Source organism: Acipenser ruthenus, chromosome 12 (assembly GCF_902713425.1).
Source record: "Acipenser ruthenus chromosome 12, fAciRut3.2 maternal haplotype, whole genome shotgun sequence".
NCBI classification, from domain to species: domain Eukaryota; kingdom Metazoa; phylum Chordata; class Actinopteri; order Acipenseriformes; family Acipenseridae; genus Acipenser; species Acipenser ruthenus.
The window spans coordinates 41,988,275-42,004,244 of NC_081200.1; the positions used below are offsets into that span (position 1 = coordinate 41,988,275).

Sequence of the window (15,970 nt, forward strand, 5' to 3'; positions counted from 1 at the left end):
GTTCAGAACCTAATTCTCAACATATTAGAAGGGTGAAGAGGAGTCATTATACTGTGGCTAGCAACTGCTTACACTATGATATAGTATATACACTGTAAACCCTGATCAGTTAAGTTTACTCCAAAAAAATGAGTAAACGCATTGCCTTAATATAATTAAGTTTAGCTGCTCATTTAGTTTTTGTTACAACAACTTTCTCTGGGGCTGACTAAACTCATAACATGTATATTCATGTAACTGAATCCATTTGAGTTCATTTACTTTTTAATAGTCAAGTTAGATTGAACATTTTTTATTTCATTTAAACAACAGAATGTGCAATCAACAATCTATTTTATTGGCTGCCAGTGCAGATGCAGAAATGTATACAGAAGGAGAAGGGAGGGAGATCGCATCCGCAGACTGACCACCGAACGGGGTGGGGGGCACACACAACACAAGGAGAACACATGTAAGGGAGCAGGCGGGGGCACAAGAGACAAGCAAACACAACACACGTGTGCAACCGCACATACACAAAACAACAGCACAATTAACAAACAAGTCCAAAAATAAATTGTACAAGTCCTGCAAGGGCTGATGGGAATCGAGTCCCCTAATTCTACCTAAACCATTTCCGTTTGAACAACTAAAGTAAATTTGAATGTTCAACTAACTTAAAATGGCTACAGTGTTATGAAAAATTTGAATTTTTAATTGAATTTAACTTGATTTAATTTTTTTTAGAATGACTTTGGGGTTACAGTGTAACAGATACAGAAAAAAAAACAAGTGTCAAATGAAAGAAATAATAAGACCGCTAGACTTTTTAATGTCAAACGCACTCAAATAAAATAACCCATTCCAACCAGGGTCGGGTCGGAGGAGGCTGTGCACTGCTCTGACCTCCAGTTGTTCTGTTAACTGGGTTTTATTACGAAAGATCACAGGCAGAGCGGGATTCAGTGTCCTGAGCTGCTTCGGAAAACGGCATACGTGGGATTGTGAGTGAATGACAAAACCCGCGACTGCAGTGACAGAGACGATGCCAGCCACGGCCCGGCAGAGGGAACTCTCCTTGTGATTCTGGACGGGTGGAGTAGGGTTACTGCTGCCCTCAATGCCACTGACAGGACAATCGTTTCCAGTCTCTGCTTGTCGTCCCCTTGTCACGTTCACAGGGGATGCCTTTGCGAAGTTGTTTTCCCTTCTGCCCACTATATAAAAACATTAGTTGTGTTTACGGGTTGTATCTGCTTTGTCCTTCAGATGGCCTCTAAGGGTGATAAAGTGAGAGTCATACGATCCTCCTTGGGCAGAAATAGGAAATGTTTCTGTGCAGGAGCAGCTGTTGCACCGGTCGTCTGCTGCTCCCACCAGCTTGCCAGCAGCCGCCCTTACAGTTTGCCTTGAGCCTGCATTTTACTGATTTATGTTATTACTATTGTCACAATGTTTGTGTCAAACACCACCATTATTATTTTAACTGTGAAACAAAGGTCTATAGCAATTTTATGTGAAACTATATTTTATCCATCTAGGTTTTTACACTTTCTTCTTGTATTTTACTCAATGCATGTATCCAGTCTTCAAGGCTTGCATCGAAGCTCATCCTACACCTTGGATCTTAAAAGCACAAACAGGAAAACATAGTAAGCAGGTGCAATAACATTTCTTTAATACAGTCACAATGTAACGCAATTGATTACAATGGCAATGGGAGGGCTTTTTTGGTTGCAATTTGTACTTTAAATAAACAATACAAATAAAATGTATTTTACCTTAATTGAGGATGGATTTCAGGAATTCATAACTGCTTCCAAATGGAATCATGGCTGTGGAGATATTACGGAGATGCTATTTACAAACAGATCTCTGTGAAACTAAAATGTGCAAATTAGCATCACAGTCAGGCGCAGTAAATTAAGTGGTATCTACAATGAATACAATATTCCTCCTAATGCAAGAGTCATTTCTGCTTAATGAAAACCATGCAGAACAGATCAAAACTGTGCATCAGCACTGCCGATAACATGGCACGCTTGCTAAATGCTTTAACCAGTTGAAAAGAAGTTCTAACACTTGGGAACTGCGATTCTCACAGCAAAACTGATGCTCTGTGTATCAGATCTGCTGCGTAACCTCAGTGAAAAAAGAAATCACATTTCTTTTATTAGATTCTTAAGGAATCTTTCTTTAATATAACCTATTAAAGCTGCCATACAAATCTCATACTCCATGGTCTTATCTATTAACTGATCAATTTTTATACTGCTGATGTGTCCCCTTTCCCCTCATTTTATCATCCAAAAATTCATATTATATAGGATTTTCCCTATGGAGAAAGCACTATAAAATTTGTTACAGCTGGCAAATGTGAATGAGTCAGTATCAGCGCACAGCTAAATGCTTCAGAGAGAATCAAATTTGTTTCTGCAGTAAGCAGAACTGTTTAAATGTTATTTATTTTTATGCTCCAAAGAAAATATATTGTGAAGTGCAACATTGATTCAGCACATAACAATGTCACTGTACATGCTGTAGGTGGAAAATTTATGAAATCTTTGCACAGCTCCTTTAATTGAATTTTCCAAATCTCTCACCACACACAAATAATCAATACTTTCTTCAGAGAAGCTTGCTCAGAATTATTACAGTCTTTTTTTTCCATTCTGTTGTCATCAGCACATAGCGAGCACCTGGGTCTCAGTAACGCCTGCACAGCCCTGTCATTTACAGCCACCAGAACCCTAACTGCTCACCAGAGAGACGGCGCGAGAATGCTTTCCAAACTTCTGTTAACACAAAGAATGGCTTCCAGTATGATCGGTTTACTGAATAAATACCAAGATCCTGGTTTAACTATTATTACATGAGTTCATTACGGTTAGAAAAAGAACACACCTGAAAGCACTTCAGCTTCAACTCAGTTACCCTCAATGATCATCCGTGTCTAAAGGCCATATTCATTAAACATTAGACCACAGATCATGCTGCTGCTTTTGGACAACAGCCCTGAAGGGGTCTGACTTGTGTAACTCATGATTCTAGTGGGAAAAAATTAAAGTACATCTAGTAACTGAATCAGTCACATTCGAATTTATGAAAAAAATAAAACAAACATGTTGTTTTTCAAAATGCGACGTACAGGATTTAATAAATTTTTTATTTAATGTGGCAAAACATAATGGAGACTTCTTTAACATATAATAGGTAATCTGACCATATTAAGGCAGGACTGGCATCGGATTATCATGCGATAGCCAGCACCCTGGGGCATCATGAAACAGGAGACGCAAGCAAGCGCCTGGCACTGGCATTCTCTCATGATAACCCATCTCCTGGAGCTGCCTCGTTGCTGCCATGGAATGCCCTTTCTGTTTGACATGATCGGGCTCTAGGTGAATACCTGAAGAGATCAGGAGGGAGCATTGCTGCTGAATCACTTAAATACCTGAAGAGATCAGGAGGGAGCATTGCTGCTGAATCACTTAAATACCTGAAGAGATCAGGAGAGAGCATTGCTGCTGCATCACTTAAATACCTGAAGAGATCAGGAGGGAGCATTGCTGCTGAATCACTTAAATACCTGAAGAGATCAGGAGGGAGCATTGCTGCTGAATCACTTAAATACCTGAAGAGATCAGGAGAGAGCATTGCTGCTGAATCACTTAAATACCTGAAGAGATCAGGAGAGAGCATTGCTGCTGAATCACTTAAATACCTGAAGAGATCAGGAGAGAGCATTGCTGCTGAATCACTTAAATACCTGAAGAGATCAGGCGGGAGCATTGCTGCTGCATCACTTAAATACCTGAAGAGATCAGGAGAGAGCATTGCTGCTGAATCACTTAAATACCTGAAGAGATCAGGAGGGAGCATTGCTGCTGAATCACTTAAATACCTGAAGAGATCAGGAGAGAGCATTGCTGCTGAATCACTTAAATACCAGAAGAGATCAGGAGAGAGCATTGCTGCTGCATCACTTAAATACCTGAAGAGATCAGGAGAGAGCATTGCTGCTGCATCACTTAAATACCTGAAGAGATCAGGAGAGAGCATTGCTGCTGAATCACTTAAATACCTGAAGAGATCAGGAGGGAGAATTGCTGCTGCTTAACAAAAGAACTAAAAACAAACAAGAAAAAAAAAAACTTGCAACGTTTATCCTTACTGGAACTCAAACCTGATTGCTTTCTGTATATTAATTTATTTAAAAGTAGGGCTGTATTAGATGTTTTGTTCGCTAGCCAGGAATTCGAAGATTGTTTAAAATCTTCGAAGGTTCGTCAGGCCCAATTCACCCTCTGTTTTTTTTTTTTTTTTTCTCCTGTTAACAGAAATCGTTTGACAATGTGTGAATAAATCACACATTAAATGTCACTCACATGCAAAATTAGATTTTTTTATTTGTATAATGCATTTTACTTAAACAAAAACTGTTGTATTAAAATCCAACCAAATCTCTATACGTAGCACCTGTACATGCGCCGCTGCCGTGTATGGAGCAGGGTATATTATCCAAGGTGGTTATAGTGCTTCAGTAAAATATGTACTGAATACCTCGTGTACAAGACAGTGTAACAGGAGTGCTATGGTAGCATATGTTTGAAACATACAAAAATATACGCTAACACTCATAATTTTAATTTAAACAAAACGAGCACCGTCCGTCCCTCCCGCTCCAGCCCGTGTTCACCAGAGGCAAATTTATTTTTGGGATTTATTTTGTTAAATGCCCAGACGATCAAAAAAAAAAAAAAAAAAAAAAGTTGAATGCAAAGTGTGCAAGACACTGTTGATCAGGGAGGCACGTCCAATCTCTGCGATCACTTTACAATTGTGAGATCATATTCATATGATGATGATGATGATGATGATGATGATGATGATGATGATGATGATTTGTAGATGATTTGTGACGGATATCCTGCTCGGATTGGAAGGGTAACTGTTCAATTAACTTTGTTTTGCCTCAATCCGCTACAGTTAGTACTGCTGCAATACAAGCTTACGCGCAAGCAGCGTCAATCACATGTAAATAAACAACGTGTATTTTAATTTAAATTATAAAAACATGATTACTGTTCTACATAATGTATTTTTTATATATATACGAATGTTTTATTCTATTTATATGGCTTACCTGTAAAATAATAGGATTTTCAATCAAATGTAAACAAGCGGCTATGGTGACGTCCCAGTGAATTATGCAAATGAGTACCAGCGAAGGTTCGAACCTTGCTTCGGTCATGTGTTCCGAACCTTCGAAGGTCAGAAGGTGCCCTTGTTTGCAGCCCTATTTAAAAGACAGATTGGGGTGGAAGTAGGAAACCGAATCATTTCACAGCTGAAAGAAGCTTATCACAACTTGAAAACGCTACGATTCACAATTGTTTTCTTGCAAACGAAGATCAGGCTGTACACGAGAACTTTAAACAAACATTTCAGCCTGTGTAAGTGAATGTCTTGCAGACATGATAGGATCTGGATTGCGACTATCTGTCCAGATTTCACGCTTTAACAAATACTGCACTGTTTCCTTACACAGTCTCAAAAAACTATTTGTTTACTGTAAATACAAGTCTCAGGGCTACAATGGCTCTATTTTGCATCCAAGTAATGGGGAAATGATAAACGGGTCCTCAAATAATGCAGGCCATTGAGTGAAAAATGTGCTGCCTTGTGTTGCTTTAAGTAGAGGTTGTTTATGTTGACTAGATACATTTCATGCCTAGCCATGTGATAGAAATGTGACATTCCACTGGAACTAGCCGCAAACATAGCAGATTTTAAGACTCTTGAGTGTAACGAATTAAAACAATTTTGAGAAGACCATATCTAAAAAAAAAAAAAAAAAGCTTACAAAACCAAACTCACAATCATCCCTTCATACATTTTTTTGTTTGTTTTTTAATCCAAATGATGTGGTTGAATCACAAGTATAATTTGGCTATAGTCATAGTCTGCCTAAAATATTTCAATGAAATCAATCAACCTATAGATAGCTAGCCATGCTTACAGAAACATGTGCACATACAGCACTTGTTTATTTGAACTGATTTCATTTCAAGGTTAACATGTTTCGTATAAACCTTTAACCCAATGTAGGAATGCTTCTAAAATGAGGGCGAGTGAACACACACACTGCGGTGTGAGGAGACTGTTCTCCAGTATAAAAAGCACAGCAGCTCAGGTAGAGCTCATCGCGTCGTTACCTTTTGGTGGTCCAGTCCCAGTCTGTTTGAGCCCTTTCTCAACTTGTGCCACTAAAAAATAAATAATTTTATTTCCTGGGGAAGCACTGCTGTACAGCGTTGGTTATTTAAGTGACTATAAACTACCTTCTGGATGATTTGCAAACTTCCTACATCAGTCCCAAACGGTTTCCCCCTTGCATGGTTTACAGATCTTTGATCGCTCGCTGCATGCATCATTTGAATCCAAAGTAGCTGCAGTTTTTGTTACTTCTTTAAGTGAGTAACAGGCGTGGAACTTTACCCAGCTCTGTTTTTGAGGAGCTCGGCCTCTAAGTCAACAGACCCTCTTTTGAAGAAATTCCCCAGCTCGCTGCTGCCCTCCAGTGCCTTCCAAAGAAAATTACAGGCTTAAAGCATACTTTTTTTTTTTTTTTTTAAACTTAGGTTTGCACTTTGCAGGTGGAATGCATGTTGTAATAATAGTCTGGATGCTGTTTTCTCCTTTGACTGCACTTTTTCTATGAGTGTTTCCATCGGTTATTTTGTACATCAGCAGCTGCTGAATGGAGAAGTTCTCACTTCATCCCTGGAAGGACACACGCATTGTCAAGGTATCATTTTGTGCATTTGAACAGTTACAGGAAAACCATACAGTAATACTAACTGGTTAACACTTTTTAAATACCAGAAAATGTTATTATATACAACAATTACTGTACTCACAAGAGTACTTTTAAACCCTAAACAGAATCTGCACTGAGCACGACTCAGACGTTATGGATGTAAGCATGCGAACAATGGAGATGTAAAACAAAACCACGGAATGGATCCGCCCAAGCTGGAGAACATGCAAAGCCTTTTATTTCTTTGGACAACGTTTTGAACCTTGCAGGTCAGCTATGTCCTGTGTCATGCAAACCATCTGAGGCACACGGCCTCTCAGAAAGACTTCAGTCAGCTCTGAGCTGCACTGACCACTGTAGATCCAGAAACTATGCACCACTGTGATTTGCTGACATCCGTGTCCTGACGTCATGGCCATGTCCCATTTGCATTTGTCTAACCATATTAAACGCAAATGTTGGATAGACAGTTGAATCTGCCAGCGTATACACTCATAAACTCAAATAACCCTTTAGTGGCCGGACCTTATGCTATTAGATGTTTTGTTGACGGCTCTTTCCCATCACCATAATAGCGTTGGAAGAATTCCAGGTTCTGTGCATTTTTAAACACTGTTCCTTTACGACTGTAATGTACAATTTAATGAGTGAATGGACGAGCTTGTTAACCCTTAATACTTTCTAAGATAAATAATGCCTTACCGATGTGAGTTTAGTGTTGCTGTTCCACATTTCACCCAGTCCTTCCGCAGCTCGAAGCGGGAGGGCATCAGTATCGGGTGCCGTCCCTGTGGAGGGAGCCAGTCTGCTCAGCATATATCTGCAAGAGGAACCCTTGCGTTATTATTCCTCCACTGGTGCCTTACCAGAGGACACGTGTCACTGTGCTTAAGATATATCCGCGTGACCGCTTTGGCTTTATTTGGTTAGGAAACACGGTTAGGATTATATAATGTAAAGGAGCTGCCAGGCCATCTCTGTGTAAGCTGGTACCTGTAGCAATTAGCAAGCTTAGATTTTTACATAGAGATTTTACAAGTCTCTACAGAACCACTTGGCCAAATTATTTTGCACACAAGTTATCAAGAGTGTATTCTGTATATATGCATGTGTGTACGTATGTATGTATGTATGTATGTATGTATTTCACACTTGCTTGGGAATATAATTCACTTAGGACTGTACTGAGCTGAGCTGGTCTTGCAATACCTTGAGTGATTGATTGATCAATAACATCAAACACTAAATTCAGAGTTTAAAACTGGAAGAAGTCAAGTAAGCAGACAGCTTAAATGCGTGTCTGCTTGACTGGTTGGAAGGGCATGCCATCTGCCTGTGTAAATCCATTCTTTGTATAGTCAATTAGCAGGAGGCAGTTGATTGGTGGGAATGAGTGACTGTTCTTTTCAATACACAGTTGCTGTGTTACAAATCCACTATGAAAGTGTGAGCCAGTGAATGCTGCTTACTGTCAAACATACACTGATCACACGCAATTTAATTATTAAAATGTAATGTGGATTCAGAATGGTGTGAAGAATTAGGTAGTATCGGGGGGGCTGACATCACTTCAATCACCCATAATGGTGCCCATTATAAAAAGTAAATGAAATGAGATCTTTTCAAATTCTAATTTTAACCGCCTCTTAATATGAACTGTTGACCTAACTATTGAAACCTCTTTTTTTTTTTTTTAATGATGAATGCGGTTCATGCAAGCTTGCTTTCACCTGAGAGAGATGTGAGATTCCTGAGTGTAGAATGATAGTGTGTAACATCGCAGTCACTTTGCAAAGTCAGGACCTGCGTTCAGCGTCACTATTGATCTTTTTCTCTTTGTTTTCTCTTTTCTCTACTGGTTTTCTTACAACCTGGAATAATAGCCATAAATGTCAGAACAGAAATGAGAGAAGGGCCTGAATTCAGCTATCGAATGTGAGCTTGGAGACCAGCGTGTGTATACTGCTGCCTGGCTGCCCCGTTACAGCCTCCAAACCTAATTCTATTTTCACTCCCGTGCTTTTTGTTTTTAAGAAGCAGAGCCCCCTGACTCAAAGGCACTGTAAATCTGTGAAGCTCTGGGGCAGCGTGACATGGTTCTGTATAGAAGTCGAGGCCAGCACTATCTCGGAGGTACCGTTCATCAGTCCTTAAGCAGACTCCCGCCTCGGGCAGGTTACTTCATTTCATATTCGGTGTACCAAACACTGAAGTGTTAGGATGTGATCCTCTGTGTATTTCACAAGCTGTCATAAATACTCCGGGCAAATAGCCTTTTAAAAAAAAATGCCATTCTGATGTTAGAAGGCCTAGTTTAATTTGGGGATGTATTGGTCGCTTGGTCAATCCCCCTTTCAGAGAGAGTGAGAGATAGAGGGGGGGGGGGGGGGGGGGGGAGAGAGAGAGAGAGACAGATATTTCATGTTGTTGTCACTGAACGGGGGTTGAACAAAGACCAGGCCAAGTTTACACACCCCTGTCCTAATGCATTATGACTTAACATGTTATGTGACTGCAGTGACCCCTTGTGGCGTTGCTGTGCATGTGCGAGTGAATTTATTTCTGCTTTATACCTACTGGCAGGCAGAATAATTGCACTTTTTTTTTTTTTAATTGCCACAAAGGTTAATATAATCAGCCCTGACTCGCGTGCTTGGTGTGTTGCGTTTGCTTGCTAAGGTCAGGTTTGCATGCTGTGGTGTTTGAGGGACTGGACTGGACTGGACTGCCCGTTGCAGTTCCCACTCTCGCCAAACCCCTTATTATTAACAGACAGCAGCCAGACACCGCACTGCTGTATCGGAGGGGTCCCCAACATGTCTCCACTCTTTAGTGAACCCTTGGTTAGTGGGTGTTTGATGACCCCCTACGATGATCCGCGGGTTTGCTTCTATGTAATAGATGTCTCCTGCCTCTGCTCATTTGATTAGGCTTGTAAATACAGACTAGCGTCAACACCACGTGGTGTTCAGAACTACATGCGCTTCCTGTATCGGCGGAAGCCGTGTGTTGTCTTCTTCCGTCCGAGCACAAGCTACGGAGACCCGGAGGTACCTCGTCGGATGTACGTGATACGTGTGTGTGGAGGGCAGATTAGGTCAGGTTGCATTCTGTTGTTTAAGGTTACCATTGCAGCGACTGCTGAGTGTGCTTTGTAGCTGGCGTCCCTCTCATTGATTTAAACAGCACACGGACGTCTTACTGGCTGTCAGTGTCAGCGCTCCAATTGGTACAAACCCGAAAACCACCCCGAGTCTGCAGTGCCCTTGGAAAGATTCAACACGTGGGTTATCAGTCGCGGACGAGACCGGCAAGGTCATCGTTTACCTGCACACGAGTGGGCTTGCACGCAGACAGAGCGCGCTGTGCTTCTGTAGTCATTTAGATTCGCATCCTCCTCAGTGTGCGAGGTGCAGGGCTGCCCTCTGATCTGTCAGTATCAGAAGAGAAAGATATCGCGGTTTTGCGTTGTTTCATTAAAGCGTGTTTCATAGTAATCGATAATAGGAAGGTACCAAAGTCATGGCAGGACTGATCGATTTCCAAAACGAGGCAGAGGTGAAGCAGTACTTGGATAATCTCGGGATCGAGTACAGCTTCCAGTGCCACAAGGAGAAGGATCCGGAAGGTGAATTATTCAGGGATTTATTTATGCAAATAGCTGAACGTTCCGTTTGTGATGATAATTGAATTAATAGTGCTTTAATGTTGTGTGTCTGTATATTAATGTTAACAAACAGCTGTCCAGAAAATATCCAAGTCAGGTGTGTATTGAGACGGGAGCACTTTAATTTGGACTGTGTTTGAATCTCAGTAATCCTGAATAGCATGAGCCCCTTTCTGGCAGGACCTGTGTCTGTCTTGTTGCTCAGCCGTTCCTGAGTGATCGGGTGTGACTCTTCACAGGCTGCCAGCGGCTGGCCGACTATCTGGAGGGCGTGAAGAAGAACTACGAGGCGACGGCGCAGGTGCTGAAGATGAACTGTGAGCAGAATGAGCACCCAGAGAGCTGCTACAAACTGGGAGCCTATTATACCACGGGCAAGGGTGCGAGCCAAGCGACAAGCAGCACCCACAGCACACTGCCTCAGCTCTGCAAACTGCAACCTACCACAGCACACTGCCTCAGCTCTGCTAACTGCAGCCTACCACAGCACACTGTCTCAGCTCTGCAAACTGCAACCTACCACAGCACACTGCCTCAGCTCTGCAAACTGCAACCTACCACAGCACACTGCCTCAGCTCTGCAAACTGCAGCCTACCACAGCACACTGCCTCAGCTCTGCAAACTGCAGCCTACCACAGCACACTGCCTCAGCTCTGCAAACTGCAGCCTACCACAGCACACTGCCTCAGCTCTGCAAACTGCAGCCTACCACAGCACACTGCCTCAGCTCTGCAAACTGCAGCCTACCACACCACACCACACCACACCCCCTCCCAGTCTCTCAGCTCTAACCCCCCTTGCCTCCCACTCTGACTTGCCCTCCTCTCCCCTCTGCAGGAGGGCTGCCTCAGTGCCTGAAGACGGCGTACTCCTGCTTCCTCAAGTCCTGTGAGAAGGGCGGGAAGAAGTCTGTGGATGCGTGCCACAACGTGGGGCTGCTGGCACACGACGGGCGGGCACTGGGGGGCAAGGTGGATCCCGTGGCGGCGCGGGATTACTACACGCGGGCGTGTGAGGGCGGCTTCGCGGCCAGCTGCTTCAACCTGAGCGCTCTGTTTATCCAGGGAGCACCGGGGCTGGGCAGGGACATGGGGCTGGCGCTACGGTACGCACTGCGGGCCTGCGACCTGGGCCACGTGTGGGGCTGCGCCAACGCCAGCCGCATGTTCAAGCTGGGCGAGGGGGCGCCGCAGGACGACGCCAAGGCCGAGGCGCTCAAGAACCGCGCCAGGGAGCTCCACGGGCAGCAGCAGGAGGCGCAGCTGGCTTTCGGGGTGTAGAGGGGGCGTTCCGCACCCCGATCTCACCCCAGGGGGCTGACAGCAGAGCCACCACACAGTCCGCTCCAGCACATTCACCCCTCAAACTGCCAGGGGCGCCAGCTGCACTGGCCTGTATGAGAGAGGGGCTTTCCAACAGCAGGCCGTCCAGCCCGGAGTTGTCTGTGGTTGCTGGTGTGTGTGTCTCAGTGACCAGAGTGATTGTAACTGTGGCAGGGGGGAAGCCCTGCTGGTGTAATTAGTGTTTTGTATCTTTGTAGAAATAAAGATTAATTAAAAACAGTTGGCTCCAGTTAACCAGATTCCAGGGTGTGCCCTGTATCCTCCACTCTTCTGTGCTCCTCTACATGATTGAATTCATTGACAGCCATGTGCGCACTGCATTCAACACCTTGCTAAGTACAACACAGAGCCATGTGCACACTGCATTCAACACCTTGCTAACAATAACACAGAGCCATGTGCACACTGCATTCAACACCTTGCTAAGTATAACACAGAGCCATGTGCACACTGCATTCAACACCTTGCTAACGATAACACAGAGCCATGTGCACACTGCATTCAACACCTTGCTAAGTACAACACAGAGCCATGTGCACACTGCATTCAACACCTTGCTAAGTATAACACAGAGCCATGTGCACACTGCATTCAACACCTTGCTAAGTATAACACAGAGCCATGTGCACACTGCATTCAACACCTTGCTAAGTACAACACAGCCATGTGCACACTGCATTCAACACCTTGCTAAGTACAACACAGAGCCATGTGCACACTGCATTCAACACCTTGCTAAGTACAACACAGAGCCATGTGCACACTGCATTCAACACCTTGCTAAGTACAACACAGAGCCATGTGCACACTGCATTCAACACCTTGCTAAGTACAACACAGAGCCATGTGCACACTGCATTCAACACCTTGCTAACAATAACACAGAGCCATGTGCACACTGCATTCAACACCTTGCTAAGTACAACACAGAGCCATGTGCACACTGCATTCAACACCTTGCTAACGATAACACAGCCATGTGCACACTGCATTCAACACCTTGCTAAGTACAACACAGCCATGTGCACACTGCATTCAACACCTTGCTAACGATAACACAGCCATGTGCACACTGCATTCAACACCTTGCTAACGATAACACAGAGCCATGTGCACACTGCATTCAACACCTTGCTAAGTACAACACAGAGCCATGTGCACACTGCATTCAACACCTTGCTAAGTATAACACAGAGCCATGTGCACACTGCATTCAACACCTTGCTAAGTACAACACAGAGCCATGTGCACACTGCATTCAACACCTTGCTAACGATAACACAGCCATGTGCACACTGCATTCAACACCTTGCTAAGTACAACACAGCCATGTGCACACTGCATTCAACACCTTGCTAAGTACAACACAGAGCCATGTGCACACTGCATTCAACACCTTGCTAAGTACAACACAGCCATGTGCACACTGCATTCAACACCTTGCTAAGTACAACACAGAGCCATGTGCACACTGCATTCAACACCTTGCTAAGTACAACACAGCCATGTGCACACTGCATTCAACACCTTGCTAACGATAACACAGAGCCATGTGCACACTGCATTCAACACCTTGCTAAGTATAACACAGAGCCATGTGCACACTGCATTCAACACCTTGCTAAGTACAACACAGAGCCATGTGCACACTGCATTCAACACCTTGCTAAGTACAACACAGAGCCATGTGCACACTGCATTCAACACCTTGCTAACAATAACACAGAGCCATGTGCACACTGCATTCAACACCTTGCTAAATTCTAGTTATAATATCTATCTATCTGTCTATCTATAGTTAGACAGATAGATAAATAAGTTAAATAAGCCTGGTGGTAATTGTGACTATACCCATAGGTTGCTAAATACACAAACTACTGTACAATAACGTACAATACCCTAGACTGGCCACAAGATGGAGCCAGAGGCTATAAAACAGCAGCATGGAGACCCACTCGCCTGCCAGCACCCCTTTACCAATACTATTATTATTATTTATTTATTTATTTATTTATTTATTTATTTATTTATTTATTTATTAGCAGACGCCCTGCGACTTACAATTATTACAGGATATCACATTATCACATACTAAAAGAGCATTTTAAAGGATTGCTAAACAAGTTTACATTTTCTTCCATATTGTTAGACGAGCACACAAATAACCCTGCTTCCCTCGTTTATTGTTGAATATATTTTGGTTCCTCGTTGAGTATAGTGTACAGTACCTACACATGTACGCAGATGTTTCTAAAGACAGCTCTCTGGAATGAAAGCTCCCTTGTGAAAATGACCCGCAGTAAAAGCATCGCAAAGTGTAATAAGTCCCAGTGAAAGCGCTCGTAATAATTTGACCTGCCGTTATGAATTTGATGTAGCTCGTGCCGGGGGGGTGCACGCGGCGAGCTGCCCGTTTTCAAACCGCCGCGTCACGCGCGCAGGGGGGGGGGGGCGGAGCTGCGCGCTCCCGCTCTCGCTCGCTCTCCCGCTCTCGCTCGCTCTCCAGCTCGCTCTCCTGCTCGCGCTCCAGGGCGGGCGGTATTTCGGTGTCGAGCAGCTCCTCCCTCTCTCCCCGGACTGAGTTGAGGGGAAACGGCGGACTCGGGACGCGCAAGCTGACAGTGGATTTAAATAACCGTACCGTTAAGAAGAGAACAATTATAACAGTAATAACACTAACAGCATCCGTTTGAAACAAGTGAACAGACAGAACAGCTGCGCGTATCACCAGTTTGGACAGGTCAGTGTTTTTTTTTTACCTCAGGCTTGCTGCTGCGTTGCTGGAGAGATAGGCTTACTGACTGATGCTTATAATCGGGAGATGTGTGTGTGTGTTTCTCATAGATAGGTTCAGTAACAGCGGTGGTTTTATGTGTGTTTGTACTTGCTGGTTTCTTCTCTGGGGTGTAGTAGTGATTAGCCCCTAGGTGGTCGTTACTTCTGTCACCATGTGGTGTTATCGTTTATTTGCTTTGTCATTTTTATTTCAATGCGTGTGTCGAATCCCCACCTGGCCTCGGTACTCGGGCTGTGGATATGCCCCGGTTTGGAGTCGCCGAGTCCCGCCCAGATCCGGGGAGTGTCTCGGGAAGGGGTGGGGGATTAGAGCTATTTCGCTGCGATAGGTACTGTTTAAAATATGGAAAACAGCAATACGTGTTAAAACGTAAACAAAATTGGGTAACCACAGCATTCCCCTTGTGTAATTTAAATACACTGGTTATGTAACAAAAAAAAAAAACAGCGTCCGACTGAATTAAGCAAGGCAGAGTTCGGCAAAATGAAATGTGTTAATCTCTTAATAAAAATGTTACGCACCAGGATTTTAATTGTAAACAGCGTGTCACATTAATGTTCAATTACTGGCTATAGTATTTATGTAAATCAAGCAGATTCTTTACAGTCGGTTTGCGAGTCTAGGTGTTTTTTTGTTTGTTTTTTTGTTTGTTTTTTTTGAGCGTTTGCTTCTGTCCGCTTTAGGTGGGAAGACACGGTCACTTTTTGAAAAGACAGGTATGGGATGGCCTGTAGCGGCAGGATATACTTGGGTGCACTGCACAGAGAATACTAGCGATCGGTTTGTTTGCTTGTATTGTAAGTTAAATTGTTTGTTTTTTCATTGTTTGTTATTTACTTATAACACGGTATACTGCGCTGCGCTTTGGGAGATTTGTATTTGCTATTTTGAGCTACAGTGACCCCTAACCCAGTTCAATTCGACACTAAGGTAATTAGTTTAAGTTCACGGTCAGGCCTGTGTGCATTATTTATTTATTTCTGTATTTATTTTCAAATAGCACTCCTTAATCAATTTGCATACCATAGCAAAATGTAGTTGAACACTGTATATAAAAGTCAATTGGACAGGACATGTTTACTGTAACAGGACAGGACATCCATCTACAAACTATCTCTTGTAATTTGGTGCTTCAGATATTCCCTCAAGTGGCATGATGTTGGACCTCAGACCCTGAGCTCATACTGTAACAGTGCTGGGAATGGCAGCATTGAGCTCATACTGTAACAGTGCTGGGAATGGCAGCGTTGAGCTCATACTGTAACAGTGCTGGGAATGGCAGCGTTGAGCTCATACTGTAACAGTGCTGGGAATGGCAGGGTTGAGCTCATACTGTAACAGAGCTGGGAATGGCAGCGTT

The 15,970-nt window shown here is 43.4% G+C and overlaps 2 protein-coding genes and 1 long non-coding RNA gene across 4 annotated transcripts in view; 2 read left to right on the forward strand and 1 right to left on the reverse strand.

Moving 5' to 3' along the window:
* Nucleotides 1-257: 257 nt before the first annotated feature.
* LOC131740122 (uncharacterized) lies at nt 258-7,607 on the reverse strand. Its single transcript, XR_009330773.1, has 3 exons — nt 7,505-7,607; nt 1,761-1,814; nt 258-1,605 (listed from the first exon to the last, which is right to left on the reverse strand). It is a non-coding gene; the product is annotated as an uncharacterized LOC131740122 (long non-coding RNA).
* Nucleotides 7,608-9,790: 2,183 nt separating this feature from the next.
* On the forward strand, nt 9,791-12,032 carry LOC117417403 (cytochrome c oxidase assembly factor 7-like). The gene is made up of 3 exons (XM_034029545.3): nt 9,791-10,430; nt 10,709-10,849; nt 11,308-12,032. The coding sequence occupies exons 1-3, from the start codon at nt 10,325-10,327 to the stop codon at nt 11,748-11,750; spliced, it is 690 nt and encodes a 229-aa protein (XP_033885436.1). The 5' UTR covers nt 9,791-10,324; the 3' UTR covers nt 11,751-12,032.
* Nucleotides 12,033-14,293: 2,261 nt separating this feature from the next.
* The window catches only part of LOC117417280 (ras-specific guanine nucleotide-releasing factor RalGPS2-like), a 70,988-nt gene continuing 69,311 nt past the window's right edge, over nt 14,294-15,970 (forward strand). The window contains exon 1 of one of the 2 annotated variants that reach the window (XM_059035211.1): nt 14,294-14,553. The gene's annotated coding sequence lies outside the window, so the exon portion shown is untranslated. The remainder of the gene's footprint in view (nt 14,554-15,970) is intronic. The other variant, XM_059035210.1, reaches the window with a different exon arrangement.